The sequence below is a fragment of the Podarcis cretensis genome (genome assembly GCF_951804945.1).
Source record: "Podarcis cretensis genome assembly, chromosome: 7".
NCBI classification, from domain to species: domain Eukaryota; kingdom Metazoa; phylum Chordata; class Lepidosauria; order Squamata; family Lacertidae; genus Podarcis; species Podarcis cretensis.
The window spans coordinates 4,983,509-5,007,671 of NC_137176.1; the positions used below are offsets into that span (position 1 = coordinate 4,983,509).

Consider the following 24,163-nt stretch of genomic DNA (forward strand, 5'->3'; position numbering starts at 1 on the left):
AGCTGAACATTTCCTGTGTTTTTGTGCCCTGTGATGAACGTTAGCCTGAGGTCCTTTTTTCTCCTTAGCTTATGTCTTCTCTTGGGGAGAGATTCACTGTAGCTGCTAAGCACTTGTTAAAAGATGTTGGGGCTTCCAGCAAACCCCTCGTTTGATCACACTGGAAAAGTTTCTTTGGAATCACAAGCCATGCCTTATTACAGCAAGATCTGAAGTTGAGTTTGATTCATTTCTCTCTGCCTGGCCTAGGGACATGGCTAAAAGATCTTCAAAAGGCTACAGCTTCTTTTTATTATCTAGGAGAAAAGTGAAGCAGCTAGTAAATTGCCTTCTCTCCAGGCACAGGCCAACTTTGATTTGTGATAGTGCTGCTTCAGTGAGGTTGAATCTGGAAAATACCCTCCCCCTCTAATGTTAATTTCTGCCTTGTAAATCTCCTTTCTTCTTTTTACCTGGAGAAGTGGCTAATGATCTTAGTCATGACATGTTTAAACCACTTAACAGGCTCTGGGAATAAATGAATCAAGATTTCAACCTCTCTCTGGGGCTCTCTTAATTCTTAGCTGTAGTTGTTTGCAGTGATTCCATTTTAAGAATTGCAAGGGGTAAGAGTGGCATGAAAATTTGATTCCAGTGCTGCACTTCTTTTAAATGAGGCTTCTGTTGCTTGTTTTTATTGTTGTAAGATCATTCATTTGACTAATAAGGGGGAATATGACTTGTTAGGGTGCTAAGGCTTTTCCCGTTTCCCCCAAAGTCATAATTAGATAGAGAGAACTGTTTGCAGACCGCTCCCCCCCCCGCTTTATCAATACAGACTTTAAAATGCACATATTTGAAACCACCCAGTAGTGTATTCCACCTATGTCCATGCTCTGTAGTGTTACCCTCACTGTTAAACGACCTACGATTCCCAAGGGTCTGGCAGACCTTTCTGCAGTGGCAGAGCATGCCTCACTGGCACCCTGGGCATGCGCCTACTGCGCCATGGAGGTGGGGTGTGCTGCTGGAGCGACTGCATCCTTCTCGGATTCCCTCAAGCTGTGAGTGTAACTTAGTTGAGATCCTGTGCACTCCTCAGAAAAGCGGAATGGGGAGAAACCCAACTCACCCTAAAAGCCTATAGGGGCACCAGTCACTCTTTCAGTGTCCATGGTAACATCCCTGACTCCTACCATTCACAGAGCTCTGTGCGGTTAACTCCCCATCATAAGGAGCCAATCTGTGCAGTGACAAGGAAATGTCTCAATTATACCCTTCCCTCAGCACCAACCCATACAATCAGCCAAAAACAGACACATCACAGTACCTGCATGAACCACTGCCTGCAGGAAAAATACAGCAACTGTAAATCTCCAGGAATCCCTGCACATAGGGGTCCTTATTTCCTTATATCATCCACACAGATTACAGTGGTACCTCGGGTTAAGTACTTAATTTGTTCCGGAGGTCCGTTCTTAACCTGAAACTGTCCTTAACCTGAAGCACCACTTTAGCTAATGGGACCTCCTGCTGCCGCTGCGCCACCGGAACACGATTTCTGTTCTCATCCTGAAGCAAAGTTCTTAACCTGAAGCACTATTTCTGGGTTAGCGGAGTCTGTAACCTGAAGCATATGTAACCTGAAGTGTATGTAACCTGTGGTACCACAGTAGTAGCCATCATGCTTTTGACTGCACAACACAAAAGGAAGAAAAGAGAGGCAGTACAACAGAGCACCTAGATAGCCCCCAGTATAGGTAGCACCAGTGCAAGAAGGGCTCAAGGCCCAGTGTTAGACAGGAAGGAGGTATGAACTAAGACAGGGGTCGGCAACCTAAGGCCCATGGGTTGGAGGAGCGCCAGAAATAGCCTACGCGTATGGGTGCTTCTCCGACCTGGAAGAGCGTTCGTGCGCACATGCCCATCCTCAGACAGACCGAGAGTCGACCGGCTCATTCTCTGGTTAAAGTTGCCGACCTCTGAACTAAGATAACCAACAATGAATGAAAAACTCCCTGGAGCTTGAGATAATGAGGCTGGAAAATGGGAAATGCAAGTTTGAGCCCTATCCTGAAGAGCTGTGGGAACAAGGCCCAACCCATCTGTAATGGTTCTAGGGGTTGCTTGTGCGTAAATCGGCGCCACGCTTGGCTGGGTTACCTGGGTGAACCCTTTCTGTCCGGACAGCCACTCATCCGTGGCCACTCATCCGTGGCTGTCTCAATCGCTGGCAGAATCCGTCAGTGGGTGTTTCTTGAATTTCTTCCAGCAAAGAAGCTCTTTGACGCCTAGTCTCCGCCTACTCACCCTGTGCGGAAGCCTTCTGCGCAGGGAGGGTGTGGGCAGCGGAGGACCCGTGCTCTCCCCGCTGGTCTCCGGCGAGGAGTCATGGAGCCACCTCGCCGATTCCCCCATTTGCCCCCCTTCTCCACTGGTGCTACGCTGATTTCCTTCCCCAGAAGATGGGCTGCCTCTCTCCCTCCTGGGACGCTCTCTGGAATCCCTCTGGAGCCCTCCCTCCTGCTCTGGCTCCGATGGCAGTTCCCTGACACCATCTTTTGCATGCTTGGTCAGCAGCAGTCATCTCAAGAAGCAAAAATGAGATCAGACAAAACTAGAACCATATGCATTCAGTGTCTTGATTCCCTATCCAAATCTGCCTGGGTCCTGGGTCCTCTAGCGTCTGTTTCCTGGTTTCAACTTCTCCCCTTCTTGCCTGTTGCAACCTGCCAATCCCAAGATGGGATTGGGACTCGTGATATTCAAGTACTTCAGGAGATAGGAGAAGGACACATAAAATCATGGAATTTGTAGTGTTGGAAATGACCCTGAGGATCACATAGTCCAGGCATCCCCAACCTTCAGCCCTCCAGATGTTTTGAACTACAATTCCCATAATCTCTGACCACTAGTCCTGTTAGCTAGGGATCATGGGAGTTGTAGGCTGAAACGTCTGGAAGGCGGCAGGTTGGGGATGCCTGACCCTTCAATGCAGGACTACACAGCTGTCACATACAGGAATCAAACCTGCAACGTTGGCATCATCAGCACCACGCTTTAACCAACTGAGTTATCCAGGCCACGTGACAGGGCATTTGCTATCTCTCACTCATAAACACACATACATAATGGATGGCGGCTAACAGTTTGAGGTTGAATCCTGACAAGACAGAAGTACTGTTTTGGGGGGATAGGAAGTGGGCAGGTGTGTAGGACTCCCTGGTCCTGAATGGGGTAACTGTGCCCCTGAAGGACCAGGTGCACAGCCTGGAAGTCATTTTGGACTCGCAGCTGTTCATGGAGGCGCAGGTCAATTCTGTGTCCAGGGCAGCTGTTTACCAGCTCCACCTGGTATGCACCACTGAGGCTGAGACCCTATCTGCCCGCGGACTGTCTCACCAGAGTGGTGCATGCTCTGGTTATCTCTCACTTGGACTACTGCAATGTGTTCTATGTGGGGCTACCTTTGAAGGTGACCTGGAAACTACAGCTAATCCAGAATGCGGCAGCTAGACTGGTGACTGGGAGCGGCCGCCGAGACCACATAACACCAGTCTTGAAAGACCTACCGTATTTTTCGCACCATAGTACGCACTTTTTCCCCTCCAAAAATGAAGGGGAAATGTGTGTGCGTCCTATGGTGCGAATGCAGGCTTTCGCTGAAGCTGGAGAGCGAGAGGGGTCGGTGCGCACCGACCCCTCTCGCTCTCCAGGCTTCAGGAGAGCCCCACCGCCAGCCCCACAAGCTCGGGGGACAGCGGGGAGGCGGAACGCCGCCATCCCGCTGTCCCCCGACTTGGTTAGAAGGCTGGCGGGGGGAGAAGCCTGCTCCTCCCCGTCGCCAGCCCCGCAAACTCGGGAGACAGCGGGAGAGGCGCAGCGCGCCCTCCCGCTGTCTCCCGACATGGTTTGGAGGCTGGCGGAGGGCTTCCTCCTCCCCCAGCCCCGCAAGCTCCCAGAGCGATGCCAAAGCTGCGCGCAGCTTCGGCATGGCTCTGGGTCCCGTTCTGGGGGAGGGGGAAGCTCGGGCTTCCCCCGCCCCAGCCCCGCGTCTCCCGGCTGGAGAGGTGACGCTCGGCTATGGAGGCTCCTGCCATATGCGCGCGTCACCTCTCCAGCCGGGAGAGGGTCGCGGGGGGCTGCTTTAGCCCCGCGCGCGCTCTCCCGGCTGGAGAGGTGACGCGCGCATATGGCAGGAGCCTCCATAGGCGCGCGCCACCTCTCCAGCCGGGAGAGCATGCACGGGGCTAAAGCAGCCCCCCGCGACCCTCTCCCAGTTGGAGAGGTGACGCACGCATATGGCAGGAGCATCCATAGGCGCGCGTCACCTCTCCAGCCGGGAGAGCACGCACGGGGCTAAAGCAGCCCCCCCGCGACCCTCTCCCGGCTGGAGAGGTGACGCGCGCCTATGGCCGCTGCTCCCTGACCTGCTCTTTGGGGCTGGTGGTGGGCTTCCCCCGCCAGCCCCAAAGAGCAGGTCAAAAGGAACCTGAAGCCTGGAGAGCGAGAGGGGTCGGTGCGCACCGACCCCTCTCGCTCTCCAGGCTTCCAAGGTAGCCGCCTGAACGCACCTTAAACGGCACCTTGTTTTAGAGCGGGAAAACAAAAGGGGGAAAATTCTCCCACTCTCTGCGCAGCGCTTCCTGCCGCTTCGCTGAAGGGGCGCTGGGCAGAGAGCAGAAGAATTTTTTCCCCTTGTTCTCCCCCCTCTAAAACAAGGTGCGTCCTATTGTCCGGTGCGTCCTATGGTGCGAAAAATACGGTATATTGGCTCGCAGTATGTTTCCGAGCTCAATTCAGAGTGTTGGTGGTGACCTTTCAACGGCCTCAGTCTAGTATACCTTGAAGGAGTGTCTCCACCCCCATCATCTCTGAGGGCCTTCTGGCGGTTCCCTCACTGTTAGAAGCCAAGTTACAGGGAACCAGGCAGAGGGCCTTCTCGGTAGTGGCACCCACCCTGTGGAACGCCCTCCCACCAGATGTCAAAGAGAACAACAACTACCAGACTTTTAGAAGACATCTGAAGGCAGCCCAGTTTAGGGAAGCTTTTAATGTTTGATGGATTACTGTATTTTAATATTTTGTTTTGGAAGCCACCCAGAGTGGCTGGGGAAGTCCAGTCAGATAGGCGGGGTATAAATAAATTAATAAAATAACAACAACAACAACAACAGCAACTACTACTACTACTACTACTACTACTTCATTTGTATGCCACTTTTCCATAGTTGAAACCATGCTCAAGGCAGCTTACATAATTACAAACATCACAAAAGTAGCCATAAACAATAAATAAAACATCAAAAAGTACACTGCCAAACTGAACAATTTTTACATGAATAATAAGAAAATATAAAACTAAGCTACAAAATATGAATATCAATAACAGCAACAACAGCCCTTCCCCCAACAACGCTCTCTGAACAATATCCTAGCCCAAGCGTCTGTTCAGCAGTCTCAGCTTTGTAGCTGGAGTCAGTCAGGCCCCACCCTCCCAGGCCAGGTGGAAAAAGGCTTGCAAGGCAGGGAGCAGGTCTTTCAGAGCACTGGTCTGGTGTAAAGTTGGCCCAAGTTCAAGGGTTTTATTCAACTAACTTTTATTCAGAGTAGACCCAATGGTCATGTGTAATTAGGTCAATTAATTAAAATGGGTCTATCTACTCTGAGTAATTTTAGTTGGATACAACCTAATGTCCTGATTGTGGATGCCTAATAGGCAAGGTTGGGAGCAGTCCAAAGCTGAGAACGTTGCCAGGCCACTCCAACAGGAGGTGTCTTGATGGACCAACATCCACATATAGCCAATTGCTTGTCTGTCATGGGTTTCCTTTTATATTAGGGCTAGGGCCAGGGCCCCTGGGCCCCAGCTCTGGCTCCAGCTCCTGTGAAGTGTGAGAGGCATGCAGGTTATCTGAAGCACAACATAAACCCAAATGAAGCTGCTCAGACCCATACAATCTGCCATGGAAGCCATATGTGCAGTCCCACAACTAAGAAATATCAGGTTGGTGAATACCAGGAAGAAAGGCTCTTCAGTGGTTGCCCTAATTCTATGAAACCTTATTTGATATGTCTAGTATTCCTCTTTTTGGTGATCTTCTATCCAATGCTCTTTGCTCTAGGCCTCTGTCAAATGCTTCTCTGTCCAGTGCTCTTGGCTCTTCTCCAGATTCTTTCTGTAAATCTTCTCCGTAATCTTTCAAAAAATTTTCTTTGTCTTCCACTGATCTTATTTTTATCTTTCTTCCTTTAAAGCTAAAAGATAGGCCTTGGGGAAATTCCCACCTGAAGATAAATCTGTTCCTTCTCAGCAGGGCAACCAAATCTCTGTAGTTGGACCTAAGGTCCAAAAGATGTTTGGGAATATCTTTAAATATTTCCACTCTTGACTGATGTATTTCTAAAGTCTTCTGGAAGTGCAGGCCCAAAATTTTATCTCTCTCCTCTTTTGTTCGGAGGGTAATCAAACAGTCTCTCACCCTGTTCTTCTTCCCCCCTCTTCCAAGTCTAAAAGCACTCACGATCTTAAATCCTTCTTTTCCCGAGTCCAATTTCCAAAAGTCTGCAAATTCCTGCTTAAGAAAATCTGTCAAATTATCCTTCTCTAACTCAGGCACAGCTCTAATCCTCAAGTTCGTTTGTTTCTCCTTAAGTTCAATCATAGAAAGCGTCGACCTATGGTCCTCAAGTTGCCTCTGTATACCTGGAATCTTCTCCTCTACGGCAGCTGCTTTTTCCTTAGCTTCTTCAGCTGTCTGTTGAGTCAGGGTAGATTCCTGTAGCAGTTTCTCAATAGTTTCTGTGTTTGTATTTACCTTTTGTCCCAGATTATTAATACTTATAGTATTTTGATCAATTTTAGTTGATGCTTCAACCACCTGTTTGCTTAATTTTTCCAATGATTCATTTATCTTGGCTAATGCGACTGCTAAAGCTTCTTCAGCGGACATACCTTTTGGCTTAGATTGTGTGGATGCAGCCGCAGATGAGGCAGAAGGGCCAGGTGTTGATGGTCTTCGCTGCCAAGATTTCCCAGACCTCGTTGTTTTGTCTTGAATGGAGTCTACTTTTTCTTTTCCATCTGCCATAACACTTCAATTGAATGCCCAAGGTCAATCCCATGGCCACTTTGTTTTGAAGTGGAAAATTCCCCTGGCCCAATTGTTGACAGTTTCAGGAACTTCCTCTAGAGGGACACAGTATCAGTCTATACTTGCTATATTACAGAGTAGCACTTTTTTAAACCCCCACTTCAAGCAGAGAAAAAAAAGAGAGAATAAAAGTCAGTTTCAATTTCAGTTACTTTTCAGTTACTTCCCTTTCTTTCTAAGATCAGGGGGAGACAGCCAAAAACAACAACACAATGTATCTCCCTTGCAGAGCTGGCTGTCAAAAGATACTCTATTCACAAGCAGTGCGCTTCCAAATACGGCAGTCTTATTGTCCATTGGCAGCCCGTTCCCAAGTTTTGAGCAGTAGATCTTTATTTCCTCCCCTCTCTTGCAGGTATACAAAGTTCAAATCTCTCCCCCCTCTACTCCTGCATTCAAGGGGGGAGTCACTTATTCAGGTGTTGGGATTTCAGTCCTTTCCAATCAATTTTCCAAGGCTTTAGCTTACAGCTTCTTTGCTTTAGTCTATTTACAAAAGCGGAAGGCGGACTTCCTGTTTATACCTTCCCGCTTCGGTGCCAAATTTAAGTCTTTTTTCCCTTGCCTTTTCCAATTAATCCAATTAATCCGACTCACGGGTATTTACTTTTGAGGTCGAATTGTCTCAGGAAGAAGTCAGCGCTCTCCGGTAACAGCTGTGCAGCTTCGCTCCGTGGAAGTAGCAGTTGACTCTCAGCACTGTGCCACTCGCCCCGCTTCGCTCCGGAGCCCGTAGTCGGGTTTCTTTGCGAATTGGGGGGGCGCAAAGGGTGCCCGCTGAGTCCCACGTTCACAGGCTTCACCCCGCCTGTGATTTTAGAAGGGTCTTCGCTTCGCCGTAGCGGTTTGACCCAATTTCCGCGGAGCGGGTCCCTCCAGAACAGAGGGAGTCCGCCATTACCGATGGCGCTAAACCCGGAAGTCCTCCTATGAAACCTTATTTGTGGTTAGTGATGTTAAATTTTCGAGAATAATCTTTCGGAGAATATTCTCGTTTATTGAGAATATTACAGAATTTTCATTTAAAATAGGAGAATATTCATTTTAATGAATGGAAAATGATATAATTAGTTAATATACATGTTTATTCATGGGTAAGCTTGTTCGGATGGCAACCAAAAACTGTACAGATACTGTTATTAAATGGGGCAATGCAGTGAATTCACATTCTTTGATTTTTTGCACCAAACTTGAAATTGAAAATTCAGCGTAAATGGCTCACGCTAATCACTAAGTCTGCCACTAACCGTATATTTATCATCAACTTTGAATTCTAATTATGTTGTGTATGTATGAAATGTAGCTTTTAAAGTAAAAGGAATATAAAAAAACTCAGGTCTACTACATGAGTACATACGAATTCAAATGTTCATCACATTAAATGAATAGCATTTTTAAAACTTTAAAAAAAGAAGTTTTCTGTAGCTCACATTTCAGAACTGCCAATGGTGAATGACACAATGCCCAGTAATTGTAACTGGATCAAAAAAATAATTATTCATTATTCATTACTTACATTGGCAGTATCACAGCTTGACTTATTATTTACTAGATTTTTTTTAATGTGGGTTGTAAAACTAGAATTTACAGTTTGTGGAGAATATTCTCCAGAGAATTTTCTAGCAGAGAATATTTTCACCTCACCTCACTATTTGTGGTGGCCCTAATTCTTGGAAACTTTATTTGTGGACCCTAAAATGCTTTCTATTCCAACAAGCTCTTTCTTTTAATTGCCAGTTTTCTGTTTTTAAATGGCTGTTGCTTTATGGATTGTTTTTACTATGATGTTCTTAATGTAATTTTTTATTTGTTGAGCTGCCTTGTGAAGGCTTGGCTCGAAAATGCAAGATAAACATAATACACACACACACACACACACGTGTTCATTCAGATGTTTATTCTAAATTGATTATGTGTGTTTCAGTGTAGAAATTCTTTCTTGAGTCAAATGAAATAAATTAGAGATATGCCTACTGTGTGTAAAATAATGTTGGGGTGTTTTTTGGGGGAGGAATTATGGAATGGTGCTTGGTATCATAGGCTATTTCATGTACAGTGGTACCTCGGGTTACATACACTTCAGGTTACAGACTCCTCTAACCCAGAAATAGTACCTTGGGTTAAGAACTTTGCTTCAGGATGAGAACAGAAATTGTGCTCTGGCGGCACGGTGGCAGCAGAAGGCCCCCTTAGCTAAAGTGGTGCCTCAGGTTAAGAACAGTTGCAGGTTAAGAACGGACCTCCGGAACGAATTAAGTACTTAACCCGAGTTACAACTGTACATTTGCTTCATTCTTAGGAATGAAGTTATGTGGATTTTGTCACTTATTAATGCAACCCCCTCAACCCAGAGGTTGTAGCATACAGCTGATGTACGCATGGGGTTGTTGTGCAATCTGAGCTCCTTCTCTCTTAACTCTCTTAACTTTGTTTGATTGTCTCCCCCATAGGTTTATTCATGAACAGGGAGAAACTCAGAATGAAAAACCATACAGGGGAACCTGTTTTTGTGCTTATTTAGTTGTTGCAGAGTTGGGATGCAATGTTAGAGCAAGGCTAGAAGATGCTGTCTTGCTGGGCTAAATGAGAAAGTATCTGTCAGTAGAACTACAACCCCGAAGAAGAAAAGGAAAAACAGCTAAAGAGAGAGGTCTCAAGGCTCTTACGCTGAAATTCAAATCTTGTAATCCTGCAAAGGGTGAAAGAAATAACAAGAAAAAAGCACCAAAATTAAAATGCTTGTGTAGAAATGCTTGACTAATTTTATTTTAGATTTTTCATTCTAAGTATCCCTTAGGCTCAGGCTTAGTAACAATTTAAAAATGTAAAACTTAACATAATTTAAATTTGAAGCTCTCCTCTCCTGAATGCTTTGGGCAGGCAACATTAATTTAAAACAGTCATAGTATTTTTGAAGGCAGATTAAAAAACTTGAAAAATACTAAAACTCTTCTCTTTCCCCCTCTCCTTTTCTTTTAAAAGTTGAAAGCTACAACTCAGCTACCCATATTACATCTGGCTACGAAATGGTAGTTTAAGCAGAGGTCCAGGTTTGGAACATCCAGAAAAAAATGGGTTTCCAGAATTAAGGAACTGCTGCTTGAGAACACCTTGCTTTTTGCTGTTTGGTGCAGGAATGGCAGAATTAAGAGGCTGACTCAACTAGATGTAGGGCTGGCCCATGGAGGCATTCCCCCTATATATTAGGCCACATGTGGTTATGCTTGAAGAGCACATCTGCCTGGCCAAGCAGGTGGTTCTATATCCTGTGCTGCTAATTGTTACGAGGTTTAAAAAGATGGGAAGCAAGTATAACCCACATTCCTGAAATAAATTGCCTTTTTAACCTTTAACCTTAAATGGGTCTAAGAGTCGATCTTTGGATGTTGCCGAGTTTTGCACCCCATCTGTGAAATAGTTCCCCTGCTCTCTTGTACTATCTGTCTGTGTTTCTTTATCAGGAGGAGAATTTGCCCTAGAATTTCCTAACATGGCATCTGGATGGTTAGGTGTCACTGTGCCAAATGCTTGCCCCATTCTATTGGGAAATCTCTTTATTTTTTAAAGATATGATGCTTGTTTCCTTGGGAAAACATAAGGCACACTCTGCCTCTTCCTGTTTTACAAATCTGCCTTGTCCTGCCTCATAGGATTCCTATTGGGTCAGATCAAAGGTTCATCTGGTTCCACAACCTGTTTCCAACAGTGGTTAAGCAGATGCTTTGGAGAAGCCCTGAAGGTGGACATCAAGGCAACGACTTTTCTCAATTTTATGTTCCCCAGCAACTGATAGGTGTTGCCTCAGAAACTAGTGATTCCATTGATAAATTTAGCCTCCATAAATTTATCTAATGTCTTTTTAAAACCAGCCAAGCTAATGGCCACCACCGTACAGTAAATTCCATAAGTTAGCTGTATATTGGGTGAAGAACTACTTCTTTTGCCTGTTCTGAATATATTGGTCATCCATTCCATTGAGAGTGTTTTACTTGGTGCTCACTTTCATTTCATGGATTTATATCCTTGAGTGTCAGCCTGCTTCCTGGACACACTCAAATTCTTGCGTGCTTTTCAGAAGCTCAATGTACATTTTTTTGGCTGAAGTTAGCATTGTATAAGAAAGAGTTCTACTGTCATAGGAGGGGGGGTGGACTTTTTTGCACCCTTTGCATATTTTTTAAAAAAGTCATTTCATTCTTTATTTACAGATGCAAAATATTTTTAATCAGGCACACCTAGTCAATAAAACAACCTTATAAATGATATCTCATTTCTGTATCCGAACAAATTATGCCATGTTTAATTTTATAAACCCCTATCATGACCCACTCTTATTTACATTTCCCCCTTGTACTAAAAAGCTCGTGGAAGTCAAGTAGTATCCTTTAAAGCTTTCCAGGTATAACTCTGTTTTTCTAATGACTTGGTGATACCACCCTCATTTCGCAAATGCATATCATGCTTGTGCCAGCCTCCCATATCTACTCAAGTTCCTGCATGCTTGTTGGAAATCTTTTGCCTTTATTTTGCTATAGTTAGCAGAGAATAAGCAATAACACAGTGCCAGCTTCTTGGTCTTGTAGCTGTCTCCATCTGCTGTAAAGCATATTTCAGTCAGTGGAGGAGTAAAGTCATGCCCTGCATCTGCAAAGCAGCTATTTAAAGATAATATTTTTTTAATTAATCTGTTCTTGGGACTCACTGTTCAGTCCTATATATGCCCCAGGTCTGAGGTATGTGATGCAGCTACCTTGCCGAAGCTAAGCAAGTCTGAGTGTGGCCAGTCGGGGGAGTCTGTGCCTGCCACCTTTAGCTCTATGAAGGAAGAGGGGATATAGATCAAACAAACAAACAAAGATTTACTCAGAAGCAAGTCCCACTTTATTCGATAGGGCTGAACCCCCAAGAAGAGTGCTTTCGATTGCACTTTCAATTGGTTGGATTGCTATGTGGGGCTGCCTTTGAAAAGTGCTTAGAAACTTTGACTGGCTCACAGAGCAGCAGCCAGATTGCTTGGGCTACTTGTTTGTAGTCACCCTTGGTGGTTTGCAGGACTAACATTTCCTTGCTTTGCTGAATTGAATGTTGAATTTCTGCATTTTCCTTTGGTTTGTAGGCTAAAAACCTGGACTTCCGCCGGAAGTGGGACAAAGATGAATATGAGAAGCTTGCAGAGAAACGACTCACGGAAGAGAGAGAAAAGAAAGATGGTTTGTAACATACTGACTTCTTCCGTTAAGAGCCACTGGCTTAGTTTGTAGAACATAATGCAGGGGGCAAAATTGCAGAGGAAAAATACGGACTACTTAATTCTGTGTTTTGCTTCCATCCAAAACAAATTGTAATAACCGGTTCCTTTCCTGATGCTCTTGATGCAGTTCATGAAACAAAGAAAGATTAAGAGCAGGTTCATCTGATTTTAGAAGCAGGGAATTAAAAGTAAGCGAGAAGACTAAGTTCTTGAGGAGCATATTTTGTCCAGTGTATAAACAAAGTATTGTTTTGCATTTTGAAATGCAGTTTTGAATTCCTGGTTTAAACTGAAGTATTTTAAGAAAACCTTATTGATTATGTTTTAGGCAAACCAGTGCAACCTGTCAAGCGCGAGCTTCTTCGGCACCGAGACTACAAGGTGGACCTGGAATCCAAACTGGGCAAAACCATTGTTATTACCAAAACAACGCCGCAGTCTGAGATGGGAGGGTGAGTCATCCTGAGTCTTTGCAATGCTTCTTCATACAGCACACAGCAGCTAAACACCCAGATGCCTCTCTCTCTGTTCTAAATCTGTGCCTGGGAGCTATGGTCAGGTGGATGAGGGCTAACAGATTGAAACTGAATCCAGACATGGTCATGGAGGGTACAGATTTTGCTGTGGCTAAGGAGGTTGGAATTTCCTTTGGATTTTTTAAATTGCACACTTCAGATGAGTAGACCTATTTTGTACTGGGCTCCACCCCTTAGGCATTACCTGATTACCAGAATTTTAGCTTCAAGTGCTAGTGACCCTCAGGGGAACCTGCCTGGTCCTTAACCTCTGTCGAGATTTTGCACTGGTGAACAAGTCTGTAAAGCAAGAGGTTAAAAAGGCACCCCCACCCCTCCAAACTTCACGTGGGGGGAAATGAAACTTTAAAAGTGATGTGCATTGGGAATTTGTGCTGCCCTCTGCTGTTTGGAGTGAGCTTTTTAGCAGAGCTAATAGGTGTTAGCTGCTGCTAAGGATGAATGGCTCAAAATACCACCATACCACCATGTCTGCCTATCCACCTTAATATCATGGTAGTTCAAGAGGGAGAAAATGTGCAGTGGGACAAGTGCTCTGACTTGCTGTGCAAATTCTCATGCGCTGCTCTTGCTTTGTGAGATAGCTCATGAGCCCCTGAAGTCTTGGGTACATGGCAAGTAGCAAAGTTCAGTCTCTTAGGCTCAGCAAGAAAATTTTTATATTTTCTTGCACATGCAAGTTCCAGACTGCAGGACAAGGGGCTTTGTGTGGGGTTATTTCCATAGATGGCAAGACAGAGCACTTAATGAAAAGAAACTGTGCCTGTATTCAACCTATTTCTGAAAGTTTAGTAACATTGACTAGATAGCCCTCGTGTAGTACTCACCTTGATATGAAATAGAAACTGAGAAGCCTTTCGTAAAATAAATCTCCTGTTAGATATGAGAACTGATGTCCTTTCCCCCTTTCTTTCCAGGTATTACTGTAATGTCTGTGACTGTGTAGTTAAAGATTCCATCAACTTCTTGGACCATATCAATGGCAAAAAACGTAAGGATAAAGCATCTTTTTTTTTTCATTTGCCAAGAAATACAATGTTACCTGTCTTGGAAAACAGAGGAAGCTATCCCGATTGTCCTTCAGCAGTTTTTGGTCCTGTGGGACCTGCCAAGTATTCATTCACAGATCTAGTTCCCTTTGATTCTGCTCATTCCCTTATTGGGAGATCCCAGAGGGAGAGCAGATGCTTGTTACTCCTTTGAAACTTGTCTTCAGGGTTCCATCCTCTTTTCCAACATGGACATGTAGCTCCAAGAGAGGTGATGTGAAGATATGATGCATTCGTGCTCCTCTTAGTACTCCATGCACAGGTCTCCTTGGCCCTATGATCTCAAGTCTTTCTCAGTTCTGATTGAAACTAGATGCAGACAAACTAATTGCAGTTTAATAATAATAATATTAATAATAATGAGGCTTGAGATAATGGTGGCTGACAAGGCCATGTGGCGGAATAGGCTCACTTCTCACTGATGTGGTTCAGTTTTCCTTCACCACTGAGGCCATTGGGTGCTTTTGTATCCTATTCATCTTCATGGGTAAGTGAGAACACCTAGGAGCAGACTTCACAATGTTTATTTGAAGGAAAGGCTGCAGTCTCTCCTTTCAGACTAGAACTGAGCAACTTTCATTCATGTCTTCATGGTCTCAGGATCTGAGCACTGCAGGGCATAGTTGATTGGACTGTGTTGGCAGGGTTTCTATGAGATGAGTCACTGGGATGAATCTGTTTTATACTGAGTCATATCAGTCACCCTTGCTCTGCTGCCTGAGGGACATTCAACATGCAAAATCATAGGCTCTGCCCTTGAACTGTGGTCCTTCTTCAATAGCTTCCTCTAGTTTTTCAATCACAATTTATGGTTCATGTTTTATTGGATAAATCAGCCTTGCACCTCTTTATTCAACGAGTGGTTTCATACTCCTCCTTCCCCTCCCACTCTGCTGCCATACCAACTTCCTCTGGGCTTAGGAAGACACACCCCCCATCATCAAAATGGGAAGCCAAACATAGGAACCTTTCTCCTTTGGCTGCCCCCCTTGATACTTGGTGGTCCAAGGAAAGAAGCAGCATAGTTGAAATGTGTTTTGTGTAATTTGATCTGCCTCCGTGGTTGGAGGCTGTATGTTGAATACTAGTTGCTGCAAACCACAGGAGGGGAGGGTGCCATTGTGCTCAGGTCCCCCTTGTGGGCTTCCCATAGGCATCTGGTTGGCCCCTGTGAGAGCTGGATGCTGTGCTAGGTGGGCCATTGGCCTGATCCAGGAGGCTCTTCTTTTGTTCTTGTAAGCATTTTTTTAATGAGAAGAGGGAATCTCTGACTTTTCTAGACATAAAACTTAAAAGCTGTTCCCTTGGAGATTAGAGAACACCTTGGAAGTGTGGAAGCCTTCACTCAGAAGGCTAGAGGTTGGGCGTTGATGAGGTTCCTGATTCATCCACCCATTTCCCCCTATTTCATTTTATGACTTCCTTGATCTTAGAGGAAGTCACATGAACACCCATCAGAAGGTAGCTTCTTCTGTGTGGCATTCTTTATTTGGAGCAAACTAGAATCTCTAGGGACCCCTGACCATTAGGTCCAGTCGTGGCCGACTCTGGGGTTGCGGTGCTCATCTCGCTTTACTGGCCGAGGGAGCCGGCGTACAGCTTCCGGGTCATGTGGCCAGCATGACTAAGCTGCTTCTGGCGAACCAGAGCAGCGCACGGAAACGCCGTTTACCTTCCTGCCAGAGTGGTACCTATTTATCTACTTGCACTTTGACGTGCTTTCGAACTGCTAAGTTGGCAGCAGCAGGGACCGAGCAACGGGAGCTTACCCCGTCGCGGGGATTTGAATCGCCGACCTTCTGATCGGCAAGTCCTAGGCTCTGTGGTTTAACCCACAGCGCCACCCACGAATCCCCCTAATAATGGTGTTGTGGAGAGTGTAGGGTTCTTGATGTGTGGGGCCATTCTGCAACAATGGCTATTCATATGGAGGCAGACTCCTTGCAGTGCTTTGATAGCAGACCCTACATGGTGGAGGTTAACTGTATCTCTCCACAGGGACCTATTGGTTTTTGCATCCCAGCAGCAGAATTCTTACAGAGATGCAATATTTGTTTGTATCAATATATACAAAAGCTTATGCTGTATTTGCCAAGACGCTTGCACTGTGGAGCTCGTTGAAGATGCAGAAACAACTGCTGTCTTATCAGGTCTTTTTTTATTTGGTTTTGTTAACCAAACAAAAAACCTCAGTACTTGCTCCAGCGAGACTGTCCCTTCCCCCACCCCCAGCAGGAGGACCATCTCCCATCAACTGGTCTGTGGGAAGGAACAGGAGAGTAAAGGAGGCAGGCAAAGAGGATTTCAGAGCCTGCTCCAGCTGGTCTGTTTCCTCCCCATCACAGGGCCAACTGACACCAGTTGTGCTGTGGCAGGAATCTTGATGGCATTTATATTTTTTTATTGTTTTATTGTAGTTTTGAAACTAATGTGTTTTGATTTTGCTTGTAAATCCACCTTTGATATCCTTAAATTAAGATAGAAATAATAATTGACATTCCCTGGTATAGGTATAGATTTCCATACCCTCCTGAAATTTATCTATAAATAGCTATTGTTCAAATTTCAAACTACCTTCTAGTGTTTCTAAACAGACATCTTTACACCATGAACATGAGAGAACCTCCTCACCCCAAACTGTCCTTTAGTATACCTCCTAGGTATAAATATATTCCAGGTGACTAAATGAATTCAGTTGGAGGAAAGTAAAAGTTTGGTTTGCTTTTGAATGCCATATATCTTGCAAGCTCTCAAGTATTTGGGTCCCAACTGTTAGTCTTTTCCCATGTATTCATTTATATTACTGCATTTATCTATTTCTGTTTTCTTACATGCCTAGTTTTATGTTCTATTTTTTTCTAAATAAATTTGAGGTTATTCAAGGTTCTGCCACTTGCCCTAGGTTATTAAGGTTATGCTTAACAGCCCTAGGTTACTTGATCATTGTCATATTTGGTCAGTTCACTGTCTTCACAGTTCAGCTATGATCCTGCTGTCTTACATGACAGATTTATTGTCTTTTATTATACTTTTATAGTATTAAAACTGTGTCCACTGCTTTAACGGACTCTGGGCCAAAAAGCAGTACAGAAAAAAATGTAACATAACACTTATTCTTTGATTACTTCCAATAAATGCAGAGGAGTGATGAATGATATAGTTGGAAAGCCCCAATTTTTTAGTATCCTTAGTTCATGTTTGTGCTAACCAGATATCTCTACAGTTACAGACTAAAGGATAATCTTTTTAATAGAAATGTTGATCTGTTCACTTCAATATGTAAACCAAGGCAGTTAATAAAAGATAGATAACCAAAAAGGTTCTGCTCCTGGCCCACACCGATTGCACCTCATGTCTAGATGATATATGCAGTGCATTCTAGCTTAATTAAACTCTGACAGATATAGATGCAAGAAGAAAGCAGAGTATGACTCATTAGCTACCCGTTTGTAGGAGTTACAAGTCCAGCAGGCAAATTTAGTCTCATCCCACTTCAGACATGCAGTTTATGGAATTTGTCAACATGATCACTCAGGTGCACTCCCCCACCCCCATGGAATTGCTTCCTGTAGGGAAAAAAGAGTATTTGCAAGCTCAGTTGGCTTAGAGGCAATCCTGCAATGTTACAGAAGGCACCAGTCACTTGCAGCACAAGTCTAATTTGCTATGCATAGTTGGATATTAGCTGGGGTGGGGATGGAGGTAATCAGAAAGAGGGAGAGAGCACAGAAGATAGTTATTCCACTTCTTCCCTGCTGGGTCAATCAAGACCTTCAACTCTGATGCACTATTAATTAAGAGCTTGGTGAGCATGATTGCCTATATCTCAAATTAACCTTCGGAGTTAGCATAGCCTGCCCATATAAAAACGGGGCTGTACTGTACTGTGCAAAGCAGCCAGTTTCAAATACAGCATTTTCACAGTTCTTTGCTATAGAAATGTAAGGATGAAAATGATTTTCAAGATGCAGCTTGGCTCTTAATCTTTTTCTCTATTGCCTAAGAGAGTCTGAAGTTTGGTCGGCTGTGAAGAGAGATGCTGGGGTGAGATGAAGCTAGGTATCCAGAAAAGTGTAATATTTTGCTCCCAAACGGGACAAAGGTTTTTGCTTGGCTGCTGAATATTGGCAGGATTTCTGAGACAGTGTTGTTGGTTCCCTCCTTTTCTAGATCAGAGGAATCTGGGCATGTCCATGAGAGTGGAGCGCTCCACACTGGATCAAGTGAAAAAACGCTTTGAGGTGAACAAGAAAAAAATGGAGGAGAAGCAGAAGGATTATGACTTTGAGGAGAGGATGAAGGAGCTCAGAGAAGAGGTGAACTGTTGCCCGGAATGGAAACAATTAGCATACTTGGAAAGGAATAACACCTAACTAAGGGGCTTTCTGTCACAATTGGAAGGCTAAAAAGATCCATTTAACATGCTAAAAAATGAAAGTGTGGCAATACATTTTCTTAAATTTCTGAAATAGTGGTTGCTTTTGATCCCATCATAGTGCTGATACCAGTTTATTCTCACTCCAAAAATTGCTCTGGTCCTGTTGCTTAGGCAGGGAGCTAAAGCTGCCAGGGAGATATTTCTCTGTGTTTGGTCTCCTCAGTGCAACACTGACCTGCAGGTGGCAGCCAAGATTTTTCCTGTTGTCGTTCATTCTGTCTGCAGCAACCTCAGGAGGGCTTGCATTATTTCCAGTGTGTCTTGCTCTGTTTATAGGGAAGCTGTGCAGTTCCAGCACTTTTCCTTTTAGAAACCAAAGTGTGCCAAAGATTAGAATGATTTCTCTCACACGATAGGTGGACAGACTGGGGGAGATAGCCTGTCTCCCCCCTGCCCTTTCTGATACAGGCAGAACCTTTTTCTTTAACACGTTTTTGTCTGTGGGGGATTTTTACTTGTCGTGGGAGAGACTTCAGTGCCATCCATTGCAGCTTGCCCTTCCAGAAACAAAAGAAACCATTTCTTCACTTAACTCCTCAGGGTCTATGTGCATATTTTATGCAGGTTGCGGAACTCAGCTTTCTTTTGCATAGAAAGTTGATATTTAACACAGAATTCACAGACCCCTTTATAGATCCCAGCAAAGAACAGAGGCTGATCCTTCCCTGGCTGTGTGATTTGTAGACCTTCTTTCATAGGCAAGTCAGTCTTTCTTAGGCACAGTCACTTTTTCTCCCTGGAGAATCACAGAAGAATTACAAGTAACTCACAACTTATGTGTGTTTAACATATGTGATTTCAGCTTTACATGGTTGAAGGCCGGCTGGTTGAAATCACACAAATTAAATGCACAGAAGGTGGAGAGCTGAAAAGGTCTTTTTGCGCAGGGTTTTCTTGGCATGGAAAGAGCATTTAAGCTCCCAGGCATCCTTACTGGGCTCTGGAAGGCTCTTGCGAGATCTCATGGGAACTTGGATGACCATGTGAGATCGCACAAGAGCCTCCCAGGACTTAGGGCAGGGTCCCCTTAAGACTCATTGGATGAACTGACTCTAGAAAGTAGGATTGTGTGTACACGCTATCCCCAAAATGTAACCCCTGCATAAGATTTGTGACTTACCTGTACAAGGTTTCATAGCAGCTTTGGTGAAACCTTTAGATAAGCCACACCAGCTCTCTTTCGCGCGCGCTCTCTCTCCCCCCCCCTCCTCCACCCCCATTTTACTGGCTGTTTGGCTGTGGGTGAGGAAAACCAATTGCTCACCAGTTTGGGGAAATGAAATTACCATGTCATATGGGAAATGCAGAAGTAGCTTCCTTTACAATTCCAACAGCATTTTTTTTAATTTTACAAATCAAGCCAATGGGTTTGATCTCTCTGCGTTTGCCAATGGCTGCTCTGAAAGAGCCCCACGGGGCCCCTGCATGTTTGAGAGAGTTGTGCAAACAGGAGAGTCCTTTGAGCTTCAACAGCCTCAGTAGCTGCCAAGGAGTCAGTCGCTGAAGTCACACTTCTGCATCCCCCAACACGTCTGGCACCGTTCCAGGCCTTGTGATCTCACAGAACGAAACATTTTGATTAGAGCTGTGGAAACCCTTTGATGCCAAAACCCCCCAAAGCCACTCAGAGCACAGCTTATGTTCCACTGAGCAGCTGTCACTCGGCTGTTCCAACAGCCATCAGATACTGACATTGTCTGTCGCCATCGTTCAGCACCACAGTTGTTGGAATGGGGCACCAGTACAGAATCCATGTCCATTGCTTTTAAAGCAAAGCTGCATTTTCATTACTGTTAATTTCTGATGAAGCCTTTGGCATTTGTTTAATAGCAGTTGCTGACAGTTGCTGGACACACTGTATTCTTCACATGTCACTTCTGTGTGAGTGTCTTTGGGCTGCTGTCTTTCCACTGCTCCTCTGGGACCAACCAGAGGAGCCAACATTTCTCTTCCATCCATTGTTTGCTGTGCAGACAGGGAAGAAAATGTTGCCTCTGCGGTCTGATTCCCTAAGTTGTGTCTTTAAGATTTTGGTTGCGCAAGCGAGCTTGACTCATTGGGCAGTTTCCCTTTGTTGCAGGAGGAAAAGGCCAAAGCCTACAAAAAGGAAAAACAGAGGGAGAAGAAAAGGAGGGCTGAGGAAGACTTGACGTTTGAGGAAGACGATGAGATGGCGGCTGTGATGGGTTTCTCTGGTTTTGGCTCTACCAAGAAGAGCCACTGATCAGCCATGAACTTCCACCTGGATGGATATTGTTTCTGCCCTCATGATGCTTGAAAACCCTTGGAAGACTTTATTAGAGAATTTGTATCGAAATGTCCTGGTAGAAGCTGGCTGTAGGAGTTGGGAAAGAAACACACTCTTCCTGTGTGGGGCTGGCTACCCCCTGCTGTTGCTAGTATCCTGCCTGCCTGCAAAGATAACATCACAATTGCCTGTGAGGTGGTGAACCTAAATATCTGATAAAGAACTTTAGCATCCCCCATCCCCCAAACGTCTTGGGGAATAAACCCATTTTCAAGATTTTTTAAACTCTTCATTTCCTATGATGAGCCTGCAGTTGGAGGTTTCTTTTGGAACCGCCCTCTCTTGCCCCTGCCTTCAGCTGCCCCTTTCCCTATATGAGTTCTGCTTGCTTCATGTTGTATGGCCTTCTGTGCACGAGAGACATTCTGCTGAGTACACTTTTCCTGTTAATAAAGTGTTAAAAATCTTATACGTGGCTTTCTTTCAAAACTGTACTTCCCTCCATAAACGGTCATCCTTGTGTCATCCTTGTAGGTTGAGCTAGTGTGTGTTATCTTTAAGGAACCTTGGGAGTCTATTATAGCTTGTATGGCTGAGCATGGAGCTGAAACGTCCCCCTTATTTTTTATATCTCCAATAGATTGCTAAAAAGAGGAGGGTTTGGGTATGATCTCCCCCTCACAGTAAAATACACACACACGAGAGAAATGAATGTGGGGCTTCAGTAGGGCCATGCTGATGGTTGGAGGGGGGATAGAAAATAGGAAGATCATAAGGAAAGGCAGCAGATTGTGGTGCTCTAATCTGAACAAAGAACTTGGACCCTCTCAGCAGGAGTAGATGATCTTGCTGGCTCTGTGTGCGTCTTAAGAAGAAAAATAACTGAACAGACACTCACATTGACTATCTCCAGCTTCAAGGTTGAAACAATAAATTGGCCTCCTTTTGGCTTAATGCAGGTATTGAGGAGGGAATCTCTGTTGAATTCCAGTATCTTCTTTTCACTGGCCGTATTGTAAGCATGTTGCTGAATTTTATTGAAGCAGGTGAGGGTTTTTAGGGAGGATGGTGCTCCTTCCCCATCTTGGTTCAGGTTGGAGAAGTGTTATCTGCACTGCTTCAGCTGCTCTTTATGCCCCATGTCATTTTCATTGCTTTCTTGATTTAGTTCAGGCAAACCTGCCGTGACTCATTCATTGCCTTTTTGGGTTTAGGACGATTTACATCTGGTGTAGCTGATTTTCATAGTGCCTGCCTTTTTTATATTGATGGGATCATTGTTCTTTCTCTGTACCTTTATGGAGCCTCGCAGTGTATTGAGTCTTCTTTCAAATACATGTAGAATAAATCCTATCATGCTTTGCTGCTGTTTTAATTCCTTAATCTTAGACTGCTGACAGCTTCATTGCCTCAGATATTTCCACTTCAATTCAGATTATAATCCCCATTGAAGATGCCATTGAAATGATACATAGCCTGTAGCTATGCCAGCTGAGATACAAATGTCCTTGGAGACTTGACCCTTTAAACTAAAGAAAAAAAATCCTTTTAATGTGCCTCAAACTCCTTCTGTGCACCAAATAGAAATGAGCATTTAATTCCAATCACGTACCTGTCCCTGTTCAAACCAAAAGAGTAAACTCCATTTGAATGTGAGAGAGAAATGAAGCCTGTGACTAAATATCCTACAAGATTTGAGGAGAGGAGGAGCAGCAGAAAAGGAAGTGAGATTACAGTGCCATGTAGCTCCTTTCATGCACATTAAAAGTTTGGTACATTTTGGATGATTTCACCCTAGGTAGCAGCTTTGTAGATTCTCACAGCCCCCTTGTCCTGCCTAGACACATTTACAAACTGCTCATTATTGCACATTGAACTAATTGAGTTTGGTTAGTGTTGATGAGAAATGGCATGGTCCAGTGGATCCCTGATGGAGGTGGGCACTGGGACCAGCTGTGTCCTATTCCTCGTTCTAGAGCTGCTGCTGTGTGATCTTGACAAAGTGATCGGTGGAGTTAGATGCCTCTGGTTCCCCTTGATCAGGAGCTCTGGGCAGCTGCTGGGGATGTTAGAGCCATGCTAATTGCTGCTGGAGCTGCAGACTGCAATCTTCGCTCGTCTCCCTTTCTCTTACCTACTTTGTGCCCTTGGGGAGAAAAGACATGTCTTTGTTTATGAAAGACAAAAATAGATTTAAAAAATGTTTTTGTTCTTTTAAGGATGTAGAACCTTGGCCTTCTTGTAATGCACAACAATGCTATGTCTTGATAACCTTTTGTCTGTGAAATTGCTGTAGACATTGCAGAGGTGACTTGTAAAGAATCGTCACTGTGACAGTTAATAGGAAAACTAGTTAAAATAGAAATACGTACTCCCTTGACACAGAATAGATTCACTGCAGTTGCCTACCTGCTCTGGATGTGGGGGGTGAGCCCCTCCACATAATATGGTTATGTGTCTCTGTGTCTCAGCAGTGGGAAGGGGAGGGGGTACAATTTCATTACCCTGGTACTTTTTTTCCACATCCCATCCTCCATTAAAAGCCTTTTACCTAAACTCCAGCCTAAGGGCATCTTCCTCCACAGGGCCTGAGCATCCGCCTCTACGTGCCAATATTTCCGCCTGCCTCTCCTGTCCCAGCACAGGGGCTTTGCTCACAGGGATGGAGGGGGAGTTTCTTTGTCTTGGTTACTTGCTGGGAGCAGTGGAGTGTGTAGTGGCAGAGATACAGACTCCTGCTGGATTCCCAGCAGCAGGAGCTGCCTCCAGCCAAGGATGAAAAGCTAGTTTCATGGGAGGAAATAATATTTAGAAAAGAGAGCAAGAGAGAGAAAGCTTCCTGCAAAGAGCATTAACCCCCTGCTCACCAGGTTTCTCAACAGAGGTGTTGACTCTGTCTCTTTCTTCTTGCTGAAATGAAGCCTTCTGTTTCCTGCTCTTCATATCAGTGCTCCAGATACTGAACACTAGGAATTCACTGGTCTTCTGCTCTCCTTTGCATTCCAGTTCTGCCTTGTCCTTTCCAAATGTATGTGTAGCATTTTTCCGAGTGGGGCCATTGAGAATCATGTGTCTTAACATTCCCAGCTGGGCTGATACTGTGCCATACCCTCTTAAAACAGCTGTTGGGGCTGCCCTGCTTTTGTAAGACACACAGGGAAGAGACGTAGAAAAAGGAGGAGGTCCTGGCTAAGGATGGGGAAGAAATTAGACCCAGGACTCATCTGAGGCCGAATCTATCAGATTCACACTGTTTGAAACAGTATGTGAACCAAAACACAGCTGTCCTTTGAAATTCACACTGATCTGAATTTTGCTACACAGTTCGCCAACCATCTACAAAAATGAAAAGTGTGGATAAAAATGAATATATTGGTGAAAATAACACAAAAATGCATTATATTAGGGAAAACTACTTGGGAAATGTGTATAGTAGTGAAAACTATGTGTCAATGTGTATGTTGGGGGGGGATCACACTAAAATGCTCATGAATGTACATGCGGATTT

The 24,163-nt window shown here is 44.5% G+C and overlaps 1 protein-coding gene across 1 annotated transcript in view; it reads left to right on the forward strand.

Moving 5' to 3' along the window:
• ZMAT2 (zinc finger matrin-type 2) overlaps positions 1 to 21,124 on the forward strand; it is a gene marked incomplete at its 5' end in the record, with an annotated part of 29,574 nt that extends 8,450 nt beyond the window's left edge. The window contains 5 exon segments of the mRNA XM_079983674.1: positions 12,250 to 12,343; positions 12,713 to 12,836; positions 13,838 to 13,911; positions 18,140 to 18,285; positions 20,488 to 21,124. Coding sequence (XP_079839800.1) covers positions 12,250 to 12,343; positions 12,713 to 12,836; positions 13,838 to 13,911; positions 18,140 to 18,285; positions 20,488 to 20,631 — 582 coding nt within the window. The 3' untranslated portion in view covers positions 20,632 to 21,124.
• Positions 21,125 to 24,163: the final 3,039 nt, after the last annotated feature.